Source organism: Saimiri boliviensis, chromosome 2 (genome assembly GCF_048565385.1).
Source record: "Saimiri boliviensis isolate mSaiBol1 chromosome 2, mSaiBol1.pri, whole genome shotgun sequence".
Lineage (NCBI taxonomy): Eukaryota > Metazoa > Chordata > Mammalia > Primates > Cebidae > Saimiri > Saimiri boliviensis.
The window spans coordinates 85,658,163-85,677,889 of NC_133450.1; the positions used below are offsets into that span (position 1 = coordinate 85,658,163).

General features: G+C 39.5%; 2 protein-coding genes across 3 annotated transcripts in view; one reads left to right on the forward strand and one right to left on the reverse strand.

Moving 5' to 3' along the window:
• ALDH1A2 (aldehyde dehydrogenase 1 family member A2) overlaps positions 1 to 19,727 on the reverse strand; it is a 188,981-nt gene that overhangs the window by 168,088 nt on the left and 1,166 nt on the right. The gene's annotated exons all lie outside the window — the stretch shown is intronic.
• AQP9 (aquaporin 9) overlaps positions 16,740 to 19,727 on the forward strand; it is a 43,332-nt gene continuing 40,344 nt past the window's right edge. Inside the window, exon 1 of one of the 2 annotated variants that reach the window (XM_039468886.2) lies at positions 16,740 to 17,205. In XM_039468886.2, coding sequence (XP_039324820.1) covers positions 17,095 to 17,205 — 111 coding nt within the window. In that variant the 5' untranslated portion in view covers positions 16,740 to 17,094. The remainder of the gene's footprint in view (positions 17,206 to 19,727) is intronic. The other variant, XM_003928977.4, reaches the window with a different exon arrangement.

Consider the following 19,727-nt stretch of genomic DNA (forward strand, 5'->3'; position numbering starts at 1 on the left):
AGGGTATCCAAATTGGAAAGGAGGAAATCAAATTGTCTCTATTTGCAGATGACATGATTGTATATCTGGAAGACCCCATCATCTCAGCCCAAAATCTCCTGAAACTGATAAACAACTTCAGCAAAGTCTCAGGATACAAAATCAACGTGCAAAAATCACAAGCATTCCTATACACCAGTAATAGACTTCAAGAGAGCCAAATCAAGAACGAACTGCCATTCACAATTGCTACAAAGAGAATAAAGTACCTAGGAATACAACTAACAAGGAACGTAAAGGACCTCTTCAAGGAGAACTACAAGCCATTGCTCAACGAAATAAGAGAGGATACAAACAGATGGAGAAACATTCCATGTTCATGGTTAGGAAGAATCAACATCGTGAAAATGGCCATACTGCCCAAAGTAATTTACAGATTCAACGCTATTCCCATCAAGCTACCAATGACCTTCTTCACAGAACTGGAAAAAAACACCTTAAACTTCATATGGAACCAAAAGAGAGCCCGCATAGCCAAGTCAATTCTAAGCAAAAAGAACAAAGCGGGAGGCATCACACTACCGGACTTCAAACTATACTACAAGGCTACAGTAATCAAAACAGCATGGTACTGGTACCAAAACAGAGATATAGACCAATGGAACAGAACAGAGGCCTCACAGGAAATACAACATACCCACAACCATCTGATCTTCGACAAACCTGACAAAAACAAGCAATGGGGAAAGGACTCCCTGTTTAATAAATGGTGTTGGGAAAACTGGCTAGCCATGTGCAGAAAGCAGAAACAGGACCCCTTCCTGACACCTTACACCAAAATTAACTCCAGATGGATTAAAGACTTAAACATCAGACCTAATACCATAAAAACCTTAGAAGAAAATCTAGGCAAAACCATTCAGGACATAGGTGTAGGCAAGGACTTCATGACCAAAACGCCAAAAGCAATGGCAACAAAAGCCAAAATAGACAAATGGGACCTAATCAAACTCCACAGCTTCTGCACGGCAAAAGAAACAGTCAGTAGAGTGAATCGGCAACCAACAGAATGGGAAAAAATTTTTGCAGTCTACCCATCTGACAAGGGGCTGATATCCAGAATTTACAAAGAACTAAAGCAGATCTACAAGAAAAAAACAAACAAGCCCATTCAAAAATGGGCAAAGGATATGAACACATACTTTACAAAAGAAGACATACAGGAGGCCAACAAACATATGAAAAAATGCTCATCATCACTGGTCATCAGAGAAATGCAAATCAAAACCACATTGAGATACCATCTCACACCAGTTAGAATGGCGATCATTAAAAAATCTGGAAACAACAGATGCTGGAGAGGATGTGGAGAAATAGGAACACTTTTACACTGTTGGTGGGAATGTAAATTAATTCAACCATTGTGGAAGACAGTGTGGCGATTCCTCAAGGACCTAAAAATAGAAATCCCATTTGACCCAGCAATCCCATTACTGGGTATATATCCAAAGGATTATAAATCATTCTACTACAAGGACACGTGCACACGAATGTTCATTGCAGCACTGTTTACAATAGCAAAGACCTGGAACCAACCCAAATGCCCAACGATGATAGACTGGATAGGGAAAATGTGGTACATATACACCATGGAATATTATGCAGCCATCAAAAACGATGAGTTCACGTCCTTTATAGGGACATGGATGAACCTGGAAACCATCATTCTCAGCAAACTGACACAAGAGCAGAAAATCAAACACCGTATATTCTCGCTCATAGGCGGGTGTTGAACAATGAGAACACATGGACACAGGGAGGGGAGCACTACACACTGGGGTCTGTTGGGGGGAAATGGGGGAGGGGCGGGGGGTGGGGAGGTGGGAAGAGATAGCATGGGGAGAAATGACAGATACAGGTGAGGGGATGGAAGGCAGCAAAGCACACTGCCATGTGTGTACCTATGCAACAATCTTGCATGTTCATCACATGTACCCCAAAACCTAAAATGCAATAAAAAAAAAAAAAAAAAAAAAAAAAAAAAAAAAAAAAAAAAAAAAAAGAAAATAGAGCCACAAAAGAAATTTGCTTCTCACGAGAGAGACAGTAAGACAACTTGCAGTTGGGCCCAAAAGGAGAAGCAAATGGAGAAGGTAAGGGTAGAAGAATCCTGTTATTAATCACAGACTTTCCCCAGGATTCTAAAGAGAAACTTATGAGAAGCTGTGTAGACATATTTGCCAAGCCTATCCCCAATTGATGGGAAGAGGAAAAGATAGATGAAGTGTATTTCCAACTCATTATAAATAAGCAACACTTTCCATCTGTACCATAGGCTAAATGATCTCACTTTATCATTATTATTATTTATTTTGAGACAGGATTTCACTTTATGGCTGATACTGGAGTGCAGTGGCTCAATCATGCTCACTTCAGCCTCAACTTCCCAGGCTCCAGCAATCCTCCCACCTCAGCCTCCCAAGTAGCTGGAACCATAGGTGCGTGCCACCATGCCTGGCTAATTTTTGTATTTTTGGCAGAGAATGGGGTTTCACCATGTTTCCCAGGTTGGTCTGGAACTCATGAGCTCAAACTCAACCTGCCTTGGCTTCCCAAAGTGCTAGGATTACACGGGTGAGCCACCACACCCAGCCCTAACCTCACTTTCTAAACCCTTCTAAGTTATGCCATTTCTCAGTCTTTTGTGAGGGAAAATATCTGCAAAATATATTTCAGGCTTTTAAATAATAAGGGTTGAAATAAAGTTAATATTTTTAGTTGAATACTTTTAAAAAAATTTTTCCATTGAACTTTTTTTCTTTGTGTAGGTCACATGATGGACAATATTTCAGAACAGCTATTATCGGATAGTGGACAAAGGGCCAGAATGAAGAACACCGTGTGTTTTGAGGTAGAGAATTGTTTTCTGAGAAAAGATGAAACAGATAAAAAGGAATTAACCATTCATAAGCTCCTTTAGGTGTTCCAAGAAATGTATATGAAGCTTTTTCCCTCAGAATATTGGCTCATCACTAGCAAAAGGATGATTCAAAATAATAAATGATTATGGTATTGGTCAGTAATGACTCTAAGACTTCATAAAGGAAAACATTATGAATGATAAATTACACAGAAGAAAGTCTTTGATAAAAGAGAGGAAATTACACTGGTGGAGGGGGTGAGATAAGAGGGCATTCTTGGCAGGGCAACAGTGTGAACAGGTGTAGAGTTAGGAGTGACAATGCATTCTCAGGGGAATGACTTAGAATCCCAGCTGGGGAATGATGGGGATGAGATTGGAGAGATAAATTGGGTCTTGCTGCCTGATGGCCTTTAATGCTGGGTGCAGAGAGTGGATTGATTTGATAGGTAACAGAAGACATTGTAAATGGAGCAGGAGAATGGCAGGATATGAGTGACATTAGAGAAATGCTGTTCTGGATTCTTAAAGAAACCGGTTAAGCCAGTGGCTCACAACAATATTTGAGGCACTGACTGCTGAGGCAGATTGAATAATGGCCTCCAAAAGATATTAACATTCTAATTCCTGGAACCCATGAATGTTACTGTATATAGCAAAAGGAACTTTGCAAGTGTTAGGTCTCTTGAGATGGGGAGACTATCCTGGAATACCTGAGTGGGGCCAATGCAATCACAAGAGTCCTTATCAGAGAGAGGCAGGAGGTCAGAGCGAGCAAACAATGTGATGACATAAACGCGGGCTAGACTGGTGCAAGGAGGGGACCATGGGCTGACAAATGCTGGTGGTCTCTGGAAGCTGGAAAGGGCAAAGAAATGGAAGCCTCCAGAAGCAGCGAAGCCCTCACAAAGCTTTGATTTTAGACTTCCATCCTCCAGAACTGTAGGAGAATAAATTTGTTGTTTTAAGCCATTAAATTTTTAGTGATTGTTACAGTGGTACTAGGAAACTGATACAAGCCCCTTTAAGAAGCTGATGAAAAGTATTATTTTACACAGGAAACGCATGTATGCACACAAACACACAAGAATTTAAAAAATAATTTCAGTGGTTTATCGTCCCACTAAAGCTTATCTGTGGACCTTATAGAAGGTGTTTAGTTCCCAGGTTATACCCTGGAGTTGACAGGTTATTTTAATACCTAAAGCATGCAATGAAAAGGTTAAGGCTGTGTCAGTAAGACAGAAAAAGATAATGTAAATCTAAAAGGTATTATGGTAAAGGGCCAAATATGCAGTCTAAGGACAGGGTGACATTAAAGGTAACTCCAATATTTCAAACCTGGGAGACCAAGACAATTGGGTATGTTATCAAGAGATGGAAGAGGTGAGAAGACAAGAAAGTTTGCAGGGAAAAATATATGGTACAGTCTGTGATACAGAGGCTACCATTTGAGGTCTTCAGTTCACCTCAGGACCTAGAACCTCCAAGCAGAACATTCATGTGAGGCAAACAAGAGGCTAGAGCTCAAGCTTAAAGAGAAATGTGAGAGAATGAGCAAGAAAGAGGCCAGGAACAGAGATTGGGGTACGGTTTCCTGAGCAAGGAATTCAGTACAGCCAGGGAAGGGACTGGAAATGGATCATCCTGGATGCCACAGAGGTGGGCATGAGGATGGTGCCCCCAAACTGTAACTACCAATTCCTCCAACTGATGTAATAATTGACTCCTACCTGAGGTTCAACCCCAGGACCAGTTCGGTTCCTAGGAAGATTGGTAAGTTGGTCTGCAGCCAGAGGAATGCTAAGATGGAAAAATATAGTTAATTGGTTCAGAATTGGGGCCAAAATAGCAACAAACAACAGAAGAAAAATTAAAAAAAAAAAACAAAGTGTAGGACAACATCATGTGAAAAGGTACAACCAGAGCTGTCCCAGGAAATTCCAGATATCTGGTCTAACTTTATTACGGACAATGAGGTCTATGTCATCATTTTAGGAGTCTATACAAAAGTACCCCTACAATATGTAGAGAGCTTAAGGAAAGAGTCACTCTAAATTTTATGCAGAAAAAAACAGAACATTAAGGAGAAAAGTGTGAGCTCTGGAAACAGGAAGACCTCAACTCAAATCAGGACTCCTCCAGTTACTGCCCACTCAGGCAAATGTCCTAATGCCGGAAGTCCTGTTTTCTCATCTTTAGAACTGCAATAACAAAACCTTCCCTTACAGAGATATTTCCAAGATTATGTGTGTAATATTTGTATTACAAATTATTTTTAATTTTCCATATTTGTGATTTTTTTGATATCTTAAGAAAACCTTTCTAGCTGGGCAGAGACTGTCCCCTCTCCAAGGGCTAGCCAATTCTTAAAGATTAACAGATGGCCCATGTAGGAGGATGTCTTTGATATACCAACCAATCCAGAGCCATACCATTTCTATCTGGTCTATGCACTCCATGAGGCAAGATTTCTCTGCCTTAATCATCCCAGGACCAGGCGCCAGGCAACTTGCAACCACCCGTATAGCCTAAAGCCCACTGAAATCATCAAAATAACCAGTGCTTAACTGTTCACCCTGTCCTGACTTTCCCTTCTTTTGGAAATCCCAGTAAAGTCCCACATCTTTATTTAGGGCTATGGTGGCTCACCCTTGTAATCCGAACACTTTGAAAGGCCAAGGGGGGAGGATCACTTGAGCCAAGGAGTTTAAGAGCAGCATGGGCAAGGTAGTGAGACCTTGCCTCATTTTGTAGAGACAAGGTCTCTACAAAAAAATTAAAAATTGGCAGGGTATGGTGGCACATGACTATAATCCCAACGATGAGGGAGGCTAAGGCAAGAGGATTGCTTGAGCCCAGGAGTTAGACCTGCAGTGAGCTTTGATCACACCACTGCACTCCAGCCTAGGGGACAGAGTGAGACCTCATCTCAAAAAAAAAGAAAAGAAACAGACCTAAATCCTCTCCTTGCTACTGTCATCTGCCTCCTGACCACCCTGCTGTCTTTCCCTTGTATGTAGCACTTTGTGGGTAGCATGACTTGCCATGCCTGTTGTCTCTAGGACCTGTGAGTATAATAAACTTTGTTTTTTTCCCTGAGCCTCTCCTGTATCTCCTCTTGTGGCCACACTTGACTGACCATCACATAAAAGATTACAAAACAATATTCATAAAGCAAATGTGCATGATACTTGGCACATAAAAAATGCACAATAAGGCGTGGCTGTTGTCATTTGTTAACAGACAGCTGCTAGGTGGTATTTCCTGGAGACATTATACAATGTGATTGTGCTCTTCCAATAACATCTTATCTAATCTAATCTACTTCCACATCAGATCAAGGGGGTGTTATCCTGAAATTATAACCCACTCCATAGTATTGTGAAATGTCTGAGGTCATGGTGCTATCATGAAGAAGAGGGGCTGCTTGGAATCTACAAAATGTATAGACAAAGAAGAGTAGCAAGTGTTATGTCCTTCCTGTTTGTCATACAGACTATGTTATATGAAACAATTCATTTACTCCTCAGAAGAGTCCCATGAGATATGAACTACTATAATTTTCATATGTTCTATATGGAAACCGAGGTGCAAAGCAGTTAACAGCTTGCTCAAAGTTCCATACTTATTAAGTAGATAAAGAGAAATATTAATAGAAACCCAAGATCTCTAACTTGGGGGCTTTCCAGCTCAACCCTATACTCCTCTTTCAAGAGTAAGGAAATGTCTCTAGCATTGCTCTGGGTGATAGAGTCATGACTAATGAACACAATATTCTGGTTCCTTCCATAAATATATCCCCACAGTAGAAATAGATACATCAATCATGTTACTGTTTGAATCTTATCTTGGACACAATGATAGGAGTAAGGGTGCTAGAGTTTCTGCCACAGAAATGGATGGGGACAAGTTCCAAGAGTTATCTGAAGGACAGAAGCCAGGAGTGAAAGTCAGGTTGAGAACCAGGAACTATCTAAAGGAATATCAATCCCAAAGCAGATGGACTGAAAGGTGAAAAGTTGACCGAGGAAAAAGGAGTATAAAACGGAGCCACCAAACAGAGTCATCAAGGTCAGAACGATCTGGAACCTGGAAAGAGAATCCCTGAAAGTATAATTGGAAGCAAGTTCTTTTTTGAAGGGAACCTGCCTGTAGGTGAAAGAAGCAGTTCAGTTATAACAATGAGTTATCAAGGCAGCCAGTCCCTCTATTCTAATCCATGTGTTCCAAGCTTCCAAGTGATTTGACTTCTCTGATAGACTTTACTACTAAAGAGGCATGTGCTGATCAGCCAACAGGGTAATCGTGGTTGTTCTGTACAATGTACATTAATAAATGGTCATCTTCTTTGTTACTCAGTATCTGGTGAATATTGTATCATGACTCAGTTCTGCAGGACTCAGTCATATTTGGGCAACACAATAAAATTAAGCTTCCAGATCTGGAAAGCTGAAGATATCCTGGATCTCAGTTGATTCCACACAAAGGACAATCCAATCTTCTTTTGTAAAGAAGTTAATCAGTCTTATCTTAACATCTTTGTAGGGGCAAGAAGTTCCATAACTTCTGCGTACTACGTTCCAAAACTTTATGTACTTCTGCAAGAAGTACATAACTCTATGTACTAAGAGTTCATTTAATTCAATTGCATGCAAATTAAATGACAATATTGTATTTCACAAGGAGTAGTAGCACCAAGAGGTGGCTTGTGGGGCTTTAGGAATCTCCCAATTTCCATCACCTCCTTCAAGCCTCCCCAAATGTAATTATAATGGACCAATTTTTGAGGTATGTAATTGATATTTACATAAAACTCAAATCTTATGTAAAGTATCTTCACAAAACAGTTCTATGGGTCTGCATCACGCATGCAACACAACTCCAAGGCAACTCCATGCAACACAACTCCATCGCTTCTTCCAACCAGACTTTGACCCTGAGGCCCCACTGTTAATGTGTGAAATCAATGGCAGAACAAGGACAGACAGCACATTCTAGAGGAAAGAAGACAGAACTAGAAATTAGGGGCCAGACACGGTGGCTCACACCTGTAATCCCAGCACTTGGGGAGGCCAAGGTGGGCGGATCATGAGGTCAAGAGTTTAAGATCAGCATGGTCAACATGGTGAAACCCCATCTCTATTAAAAATATAAAAATTAGTTGGGAATGGTGGTGCACACTTGTAATTCTACCTACTTAGGAGGCTGAGGCAAGAGAATCACTTGAACCAGGTAGGTGGAGGTTACAGTGAGCTGAGATTGCACTACTGCACTCCAGCCTGGGCGACAAAGTGAGACACTGTCTCAAAAAAAAAAAAAAGAAAAAAGAGAAATTAGGATCGTTGATTCTAGCATTCTGGACTTTGTCCCCTATGAGCTGACTCCAGGGAAGTCATTGAGCCTCTTCTGCCTTATTTATGATAAAGCAGTTGGGTTATGTGTATCTTACCACTTTTTTCAATCCTAAAATTCTGATTTTGTGAATCTCTGTGTAAGAAAGTAGATAATGTATTAATTTCTTTGCAAATGCATTTGTTAAACAAAGGGATTAGTGCTTATTAACCAGCTAGTCCTCATCTCTGTTCTAATTTCACCCTGGGCTATTTGATAAAATAAAAGTTCTATACATTTACCAAATTTACCGACACTGTAAGTGATTTATTAATTGGGTTGAAATCATCTTCAGAGCCAGAGCTGCTTTTAATTTACCTTCCTGTACTCAGGGTCTAGCATAGTGCTAAGCATCCATACATTCAAAAAATGTTTGCTAACCTGAACTGAGTCAATATGAATTTTTAAAAATATAATATAGACAATATAGAAAGTCTATTCAGTCAATATGTTTTAAGAGTGGATTAAACCACCTTCAAAATGCCACTTTACATCTTTCTTGTATCAAACACAATAAATACTTAAAATTATAGATAAAATGCTCATTTGAAAAGTGTTATTAACTTCCATTTAGTTTCAAATAGATTGCAAAGTTTTTCTTCATGTCCTTTAGTAGCATACCAAATTTCAACAATCTCTTTGATATCATGGATCAAACAAAAACAAAAGAGACTTGCTTCATTTAGTCAACTCACTTTCCCTTAAACAAATTTTCTCAGCACAAATGTTTGGGTAAACAAATGGTATTCATCTTTGTACCTAAAAGATCAATGAACTCGGATCATAGATCATAAAAGTCACAGAGTCAAGGAACCCCTTGGCGAGCAAACATAAGTCATGACTATGTTCAATTCAGATCACTCAGTCAAAATGGAGCTGACTTAAATTTTTTCCCTGCTATTTAAACAATCATTAATTGATTAGCTACTTTTTTACATTTTAACTGTTACAGCCACTCAGGTTTATGGGAATTTGATCAATTTACTCTGAGATTCATCTACAAAAGATCTACCTGAGTAGGTATGGTCAAAGTGTCCAAAGTCTTTGCATTAAGCCAGAGGTATTTCAAGGTGTTTTTGAGAGTGTATTTCCATAAAGAAATATGGCATTTAAAAACATGCCTTTCATTCACTGCCAAGAACAAAGGTTTTGGTACCAATTGCATATTCCACAATGACTTCCTAGATAATGGTCTATTTGAAATGACATAATTTTGTTTTTAATTTTCTAGAGGTCATTGTAATATATTTTCAACAGCTTCCAAGTTAATTTTTAAATTGTAATTATAATTTTCTGGCTTCAGGAGACAAGGGAAGCTTTCCTTGCCTATATGTTTCAGTATGTCCCGGAAATCTGTGGAGAGCCACAGGATATTCTTTGGGGAAAGCTGCCATGTCTTTCCCAAGGATGAGGTAGAGGTCACCTAACCGAGAAGTAGATCAGTGACCGCTGCTGTTTCTCTCCAGTGTGTTACAAATATGATGGCAGGAGAAGAGGGTTATCTTGAAAGGAGGTAACAGTTGATTTTTGCGTCCTCTTTGCTCAGTGGAACAGTTGGAATGGAAATTTGTGGAGTCACTTCTGGAAGGAGAGATTTATGATCCAGCACCTTCATAGGTATGAATGTCAATGTAACCAATTAAAAGGGTGATAGTTGCTGAGACCAGAAGGAATCCTCAGATTCTCAGAACTATATGGAGAGTACACGGGACTAGTATCCACAGTAGGCTTTGAGGTCTTCCACTGGCAAAGCTTGAAAAGCAAGACATTTAGGGAACTTCAATGCCTTTCTCAGGATATTGTGTTCAGCACACTTGCTAGTGGAGAAATGGAAGTGAGAAAGTGCAGGGACTTAAAAAGAATGGGAGCCCTAGATGTTTTAGTCCACTGTTAATGCATGGAACATGTGATTCCTCACCACAACCCCCAGGTAACCTGGTAAATAATTTAGGCTCCTGAAATGCTAACATTGCAGTTGTAATACTAGGCACCTTATACACAGTTGTTGCTAATACCCTAGCATCAAGGCACAGGCTTTTGTGTTTTGCAGTTCTGATGCTGAGTTTGGACTGGTTCACTCCCAACCTGAGCGATCAGCTATGTGTGATTGGGAGATGCACGTGGCTGGGCCTGTGAAGTCCATTCAGGCCAAGTGACAAAGACCAAGCTCTTGGCCTCAGCTTTACCCTCACAGAGAGCTGCAATTCTACCTAAGGTAACTTTCCCAGTTTTAGTGTATTCGTTCTACATAATAATATAATCATAAAGAAATTAGAAAAAGTTGAACAAAAAATTTTTTAAAAATCGTAACAAACAAAAATTTATGATCAAAAACATAAGCCAAAATGTCCTTTCAGTTTTGGCAAATGGGATTTCCCATGGTTCTTGCACAATGGCAGAAGGTACAATAGAACAGGATACCAGAGTATAGATTTGAATCCTCACTCTCCACTAACTGCATGACTTTCGACAGGTAACTCCTTTTTCTTGAGCTTCAGTTTTCTCAACTGTACAGTGAGGGTTTGCTTCACAACTTCTCATGTGTTTGTTGAAAAATTAAGCATGATAATAGGAAATATTAAACTTAGTGAATGACACACTGGAGGCATTGCCTTTAAATTTAGGAACATAGAAAAATGCTCACTTTCATTATTATGATTAAATATTTTTGTAATGGCTTCAGCCAATATGATAAGACAAAAAAATGAAAAATAGAAGTATTAAAAGAAATGACGTAAAATGATTTTTTATAGTTCATATTATATTCTACCTTCAAAAATATAAGATAAACCAGTTAGGGCTTTTAATGTTGAAATTAACAGAAATCAGATTCAAATTGGCTTTGAAAATATTAAATATTATTGGCTCAGATAACAGTCACAAGCCCTGGGGTAGAGTAGACTTCAAGTTTGGTAGACCCAGGAGTAATATCATCAGTAATGCAACCATGTCCTCTCTTTGTGCCCTGCTAGACTCTATATCAAGTCCTCCTCCCCACTGCCTATCCATGGTTTTAGGATGGCTGTCTTTTTTTTTTTTTTTTTTTTTTTTTTTTGAGATGGAGTTTCACTCTCGTTACCCAGGCTGGAGTGCAATGGTGCGATCTCGGCTCACTGCAACCTCTGCCTCCTGGGTTCAGGCAATTCTCCTGCTTTGGCCTCCTGAGTAGCTGGAATTACAGGCACGCGCCACCACGCCCAGCCAATTTTTTGTATTTTTAGTAGAGACGGGGTTTCACCATGTTGACCAGGATGGTCTTGATCTCTTGACCTTGTGATCCACCCGCCTTGACCTCCCAAAGTGCTGGGATCACAGGCTTGAGCCACCGCGCCGGGCCAGGATGGCTGTCTTTAATAGCCAAAAGCTTTTCTGCTCATATCCAGTGGATGACAGAGAACTGGGTTCTTGTAGCTTTCACAGAAAGGAGGACCTCATTTCCAAAACCCCAGCTAATCTCTTCTCAGATTTCATTGGCCCAAATTAAATCACATTATTCCTGAACCAGTCATGGTTTCAAGGGAGGAAAATTATTTTGGTAGGCTTAGACTAATCAGTGTTTACCCTTATATCTGAGAACAGTCAGTTTTTCACCAAAAAGCCACAGTTACATAGAAATAAGACAGACATTTAAATGAAAACCTGGTCGATTAGAAGGAAGTTTTAATAGATGCCAAGTAGAAAACTAACAACGTTCACTACAATATCAACTAGAAATGCATTTTAAACTATAGAGAAAGTTCATTAGAGTAGGCAGATAGAAGATACACACACAGAAATACAGTTTTGCTTGTGATGATCAGTTAGAAAACAGAATAAAAAAAGACATCTCAACCTAACCTCAAAAATATATGAAAAGTGGACAGAGCACATAAAAATAAAATATAAAAATATAGTTAATGAATTAAAGATGCTCAACTTCACTATTAACCAAAGAAATACATACTGAAACAATATTTTTAACTGTTAGATTGTGAAAAAATTTAATAGATTTAATTTACCCAATATTAAAGAAAATGAGAAAACAGATATTTTAACACACTTTATGCATACTCTAATTATTCAACTTCTAGAAAGTTATACTAAGAGATATAGATGCTCAAGGATGTTCATTGCAAAGTTGTTTTAATGAACAATAATTGGAGACAACCAGTTGCCTATCAAAAGGAGTTTGTTTACATCATTGTACATTTGTACAAGGGAATATTACACAGTCATTAAAAAGATGAGTTTTACACTGGCATACAAGGCTAAACAGAAACTTTAAAGTGGGGGAAAAAATTAATCTAGTAAATGTGGTATAACACTACTTTTAGGGTGAAGAAAAGAATAAATACTTACATATTATTAGGTCTACTAAAACAAATTCTGCAGAAATATATTCCAACTTGTTAACAATGTAATGTTATCTCTGATGATAGGGATTATGATAAATTTTAAAATTTTAACTTAAATACTTCTAATTTTTTTCACAGTTTAATGTGATTTTACACTCATGGGAAAAGGTTATTTCTTCCTCAAGTAGAAAAGAAAGAAAGTGGAGGAGATATTAATAGATAATTTGGAGTGAAACAACTTTGAGGAATGTTTTTCAGTATTAGAGAGATCTGTATTTCTTTTGGTCCTGAGATGGTGGAAGAAAGTCAATACTGGAAAAAGACTGAGAGTGAAGGAAATGTTGATTGGATAAGGTCCCCGGAGGGGCTGGAACAGAACACCAGCATGGGGCTAAACATTAGAAAGAAGAAGGAAAGGAAAGGAGGATAACATAAAGAAAACTAAGGCGAGTTTTTTAGAAGGGCATAAAAGGACTTACAGCCAATGAAATCTATGTTTTCCCAATGGATTTGGAGAAAAAAGTAATCAGCTGAGTGGGAGGGTTGGGACTGTGAGCTGCAGGACTGTGAGCACATGGAAGAGGTGTGTGGTTGCTGCTGGCCAAAGAATGGGCTCTGAATTATCAGGTATGCTTGTGAGATTCCTAGGCTCCATCCCAAATCTCCAGAAACAGTCTCTGGGAGAAGCTGATTTTAACACATGCTAAAATCTGTAACTCTTGAAATGAAACGTTAACTAAAAATATGGGGCCACTGCTGATGCTATATCACAATCATGTGCAATCGAGTCAGTCAATCAATACATTTATGATTTTCTTCAGCAACATTTAGCAGCCTGGGAAGAGAATGTCTGAGAAAAAAATAGATGGTTGGGCATGCCCTGCGTCAGGCTTTGGCAACATGGGTGTAGAAGAAAGTCACTGGGTCAATGGAACCTGAGATGCTGGGAAATGCATCATTAATCTGGGTAATCACAAGGTAATAACTAGGTTGAGAGGAAGGCTTTGAGGGACTGGAATTTAGAAGTAGGAGGTATTGGGTAAGTGAAGTCAGGGTGTGAGGTTGTTATGCTTATTAACATCAGGCTTCTATCCTGGGATTGCGTGAGTGTAGGCAAAGATGGTTATACAAGGCAAAACTAGATAAAAACAGAATAAAATGTTGGGGAGAAGAGAAGGTAGGAAGGGGCAGAGCCAAGAGAAATATTAATAAAAGAACAGCATATGCCAGTCCTGGAGAATCAGTATGGGGGTACATCCAGGAAAGCTCATCAGCTTTAAAACCATCTTTCCTCTGCATGCTGGCAAATGCAGAGTTAGCTCTCAGATGTCCCTATGGTGGCAGCCGAAATATTGGTTCAGTATCTTGCTTACAACTCTGTACTACTCTATGGTACATTCATTGGGCAGTCTTTGTCACTTAGATCATTAATTCTTTAATAGTGAAGATCTGTTTTTCTCATTTTTAAATCCCCACTGCTTAATGCTGTGCCTGACACATGGTATATATTCAATGAAAACTTTTTCTGAGTGAATGAAATTTAAAAGCTTCATCATGCTTCCAGTTAGGAATCAGGGTATTTTGACACAGGCCCCACCCCAGATGGAAGAAGGAAGGAATGTTATTCATTGCTTACCTTCTTAGGCTGCTTTTGAACATGTTAGGTGGTTGGAACATTTTGTTCAGTAAACATTTTGTATGAGTTAGCTATGTTTGACGATGAGCTGTTTGTGGTGATGGAGGTGAGAAGTGTGACTGTCACCTGAAGTTAGAAAAAAAGGAAAAAGATTCTATCCTCCTCTACCTCGGCATGAAATGTTCCATATCAAACTCTCAGCTTTCTTCAAACTCACTCCATAAGGAGCCTCTTTACATCAGGCTCCAGTTATCACCACTGTGGCACACAGACATTCCTTCTTCATCTGCACCCGCACCACTTCCTACTTTACATCGCTCAGAAGCCCCAGAGGCTCAGCTTTACACAAGCAGAATGAACAATCTTCCACTGCACTTCTGCTCCTCTTCCAGGATTTCCTCTCCCAGGGCTTAGCAGCACCTTCCCAGCAAATTAGGAACCCAGGAACCAACCGTTCACAGTCTCTTTTCCTCACCTCCCACATCTAATCCACCAAATTCTTCCAATTTTAAGATATAAAGAACTCTTGGATCCTTCCATTTCTCCATTGTCAAAGCTACCACCCAGTTCTGGAATTCTGCAATACCCCTAAATGTATCTACCTAGGACCATTCCAAGCTCCCTCCAATCCTCTCTCCACCTCACAGCCTGGAAGATCTTCTCAAAACTCTAATCTGATCATGTCATATTTCTTCTTAAACCACTTCAGTGACTTAAGCTTTTAGCCCTAACTATGGTCTGACCCTTGCCCACACCTTGGGGCTCATTTTGCACACTATACTCCTTCACTCTCTCTGGGGACCAACCACAGTCAATTTCCCTCCTTCTTTGCTAGGCATCATGCTGTTCCCTACCCGCTACCCTCAAACCCACTAAGGCCTTTGTACATGCACTTTCTTCCCCACTTCAAGTAGTTAGCCCCATGCTTCTTTCTGATCTTGGTCCACACGTGATTTCTTTGGAGAAGCCATAAGAGATCTCTCTGACAAAGTCAAATCTTTTTGCTGTATTTGCTTATAGAAATATGGCCCCCATCTTTGTAGCATACATCTCAGTTGTGATTTTATATTTATGTGTGTGGGATTAGTTCACTTAGGTCTGTCTGCTTCATTAGACTCTAAGCTCTGTGAAGGGCAAGAACACTATGTGCCTTTGCTAAGTGCCATGCTTGGCACATAATGAGTATGCAATAAATAGTTGTTAGATGAGTGAATGAGCAGACAAGAAAACACTCTTACATATTATTAGCTGTAGTCACAGTAAGAAAGTCCTGTTTCTCTGGTCCATCCACTGGGACTTGGTAATGGTTAGGTCATAGACGATTCTTCTAGACAATGGTATTCATAAAAACTTCATCAGGAATTAAAGCCAAAATGCTGAGGTTTTGTCCTGGTTCTGCAGTAGTGTGGCCTTGGGCAAGTTATAACTTTTTTAGGTCTAAATGCTAAATGTCACCTACAATCAGTAGTCTCCTTCTGCCTTTGGCCTTTTACCAGCTGTTTTCTCCCCATCCTCTCCTCCCTCCCTTCCTGCAAAGCTAGGGGAGGGCCTGATGCAGAGCTGGCTCCCCTGTGGAAGGGCTGGAAGGAAGCACATAGTGTGGGTACTAATTCCATAGGCCCACCTCGGTAGCCAGAAACTAGGACCGCCTTGGTATTCAGAAACTAATGCTGTATTCCATTTTTGCAGACAAACCAGTTTTGAAAAACAAAGCTTGAATATGTGGGAGGACAAGGAGCTAGTTCTGAACACAGTTTGTTGCTAGCAAGGATGTCAATTCATCAAATTTAAAGGGTCTAACCTAGGAGCCTTGGTTGAGTGTACTGGCTCCCTTTCTTGTTTGATTAGGATGAAATACACTCAGATTGATCTCTTTCCAGCTCAGTCATCTCCATACAGTAAAGAATTTCAAGCTGCTATTGTTTATTTCCTATGTATTATGTCTAAATAGTTCATGGTAAATTAAGAAGAGTGACTGTTTTCAAACTGGAATGCTTCTTCAGAAGAAACCCAAAAAGGTGACTCCCTTGTCTTTCTGAATCATGGTTCCTAAAGTATCTTCAGTAAATGAAACCCAGTTTCATAACTGAAGAGGTGACTCCATCCTGTCCTACAGACTTGCAGTGTGAAGTGTGCAATGGTCTATCTGTGTGTTAATTTCTTCATCTCTAGGATGGCCTCTGTGGTTCTTACTAACCTCAGAGTAGTATCATGAAGTCACTGAAATGATACTGGAAGAATACAAGAGTGATTAATCTTATAGGATGATAAATCTAGATTTTCTTCAAATTCTTCATTTTGCCTAAAAATCTTTTTCAGAAAAGAATGTTTACATTGGATATATCTACACCTGATTTGGTAATTCCAAAGTACACCCCAACCACCCACTTCTGAATCAGGAAAAAAAAAATCAGAAGCCTGCAATTGTGTAACACGTAAATCTTTTCTGGACCAGGGCCCATCACTGTGGTTTGGCAACACAACCAGCACATCTCTTTTCTCGTCTCTTGAAAAAAAACCAACAGAGAAAAAGGTACCTTGAGAATAAAGGTAATGATTAATCTATCAGACACCAAAAGGATCATTTTCGGGATTTCAGGTTGTAAGTCACCGATTCAAATAGCAGCGAACAGGGAATGACAGTTCTACCAGCAGACGATTAAGCCACAGCCTCTAATTGGAACGGCATTTGTACAGTCAGAGACTCTCACCAGACATCTCCAGGAATCTGTGAGCCATTGTCAAAACGTCCATTTTCATGTGGCTGCGTTAAGTGAGGACCACAACACGTAGGCATTTGTGGAAACGGGAGTCCTCTGAGAAGCCCCAAGATGCAGCCTGAGAAGTCAGAAAAGGGGAAAAGCTTCAAGCAGAGACTGGTCTTGAAGAGCAGCTTAGTGAAAGAAACCCTCTCTGAGTTCTTGGGCACATTCATCATGATTGTAAGTATCTCCCGATTTCCTAAATTCGGACCCAATAATAGCTGCCAGGCTGGCAGTAGAGAGTTTTGTTTGGCTTGTTTTCTTTAAGTTAGTTATCAAATTAATTTTTTCCAGGAAGTAGCAAGTTACAAGAAGCTGTTCAACTATTTAGTGGCCATGATACTAAGTTTTCTATTACTCATTGCATTTATCCACAAAAGTTGATGGGAATAGAAAAGGGGGAGTAAGGGAAGTGCCTTCTTTATTTCAGGTATTTACTTATACTCTAAAATGGCTTTGTGATTTAAAAGTCAGTCATTAGACATTTTTTTATTGATTAATTGATTTGTACCCTGCTTGCTTTCCCTAAGCATTGGGGTGACTCTGTCACCTGGAATGAGCAACAGTAGTTAATAAGTATGATTGGCAAATATATATATATATATATGGATGGCAAGAAACAGCTCAGTATGGCAAGTGCTTGACAAGTATTGTCCTGTCAGATCACTTGATTTTTAAGAAATTAAAGATTGCATTAGGTAAAAATAGTATACCAGGCAATAGTCCAGCTTTAGTTTTGTATCATTTTTCCCTCTATTTAAAGAAAAGTAATCTCTAAAGATCTTTGGAGATTTACAAGACAATTACAAGGACCTTCTAGGTACAAACAAGGGACTACTTCTAAGAACCTCTTGAGGATTTGTCCAGAGATTTACTCAGCTATAAAAAGAAACTGGAAAGTTTACTTAAGTGGTCTGGGCTTTCATTTTGCTGCACATTCTAGCATTCTCTGAATCCTGAAATTTTAGCTGGAGCCGGGCCGTTAGTGAATAGAAATGTATTATCATGGAAACTATTGATTTCAACTGGTTCTTTTAATCCTGCTTAAGGGTTTCCTACTCCAGGTATAAATAATTTCATTTTGCTTAAAGTTATAGAGAATAGCTCATAAACTCTGTGCATTAAAATTCTTTGCTTTGGGAAAATACATAATACTTTAGAAGAATACGCTTGGAATGCATCCCCTAAGCCAAGATTGAGAAACAAATGTGAACTCAAAAAATTGAACTATTGTAACGTGAAGAGAGAGTCATAAGTTTTCTAGTCTCTGAGAAATGCATTAGAACAGGTTAGTTAAAGTATTTTCAGGGAGTTATGGACAATTTCTTGCACTCCTCATCTTCCCTTGGCATTTATTACTAGCTGCTCTGTCCACACTCACTCTAATAATGTAGTGAAGGGAGTTAGAAGGAAAAGAGAGAAGATGAAAGCCAGTGATTCTTAAGATTCCCAGTCACTGCTTACTGGAAAATCTTTCTTAGTGAGACTGAGATACCTGTGTCATGTGACTTGACAATCTGGCCCCAAACAGGAGAGCAGTTGTCAATACAGACTGATTTCAACCCCACAGTGATGAGCAGCAGGACAGAAAAGTGAAGCCAGTTCAGTTACAGTTCTTAGTGATCTGCAGAAAACAGAGGAGGAAGTGAATTACACATCCTTTTTTTGTAACCGAAAAATTTTAAACCCTGTTTATTTCTTAACAAGAACCTGTTTCATAATCCCACGCTTTCTGAGTTGAAAGTGAAAGTTGCTTTCAGCAGTTCACTGCTCAACTCATGCAGCTGGCCTTGTGTCTTCCCCACCATGCAAGGTGGGGGCTCAATAAATAACATCTTGATATTGTCTGTTGAAAAATTAAGCCTTGTCTCTTCTGGATAAAGCCAAACATTTCCTGAAATATTTAATTTCCATTTATACCACACATCTATTTTCTAAAGTGAACCCTGATAAAATCTGCAACCTTATCATCTTCAGTTTTGTTGGTGCTTGTGGCGATGTATAACCCAAAAGTTCTTGCACAAACACAATTTTTTTAAACCAAGAAATCTACATGGTTTTGCTCAAAGTTTATCTAAAGTAATTATTTCTGCTTTACTAGAAAATGTGCATTTTGCCTTGTATTTTCTAGTAAAAAGCTTTGTATATTGATAAGGCGAAGGGACGGGGAACATTAAAAAGATGGCAGAGAATATGAAGGACTTAGTCCTTCAAATATGTGAGATTGGTTTTTCCCCCGACCTTGGGAGTCTGGTGCTATTGTTTTCCCTTCCTTTGAAAAACTGCTCTTACGGGAAGCATCTCAAACTAATCCACACCATGGTATAAATTAGGTGTCCCCAACCCACAGGCCATGAACTGGTACAGGTCTGTGGCCTGTAAGGAACTGGGCCGCACAGTAGGCGGTACACAGCTGATGATCAAGCATTACCACCTGAGCTCCGCCTCCTGTCAGATGAGTGGCAACATGAGATTCTCAGAGGAGTGAGAACCCTGTTGTGGACTGCGCAGGCAAGGGATCTAGGCTGCACACTCATTATCAGAATCTAAAGCCTGATGATCTAAGGTAGAAGAGTTTCATCCTGAAATTATCCCCATCCCTAGTCTGGGGAAAAATTATCTTACATGAAACCAATCCCTGGTGCCAAAAAGTTGGGAACAGTAAATGACTGATAAGGCCTACTGGTAGCATTAAGAGAAAA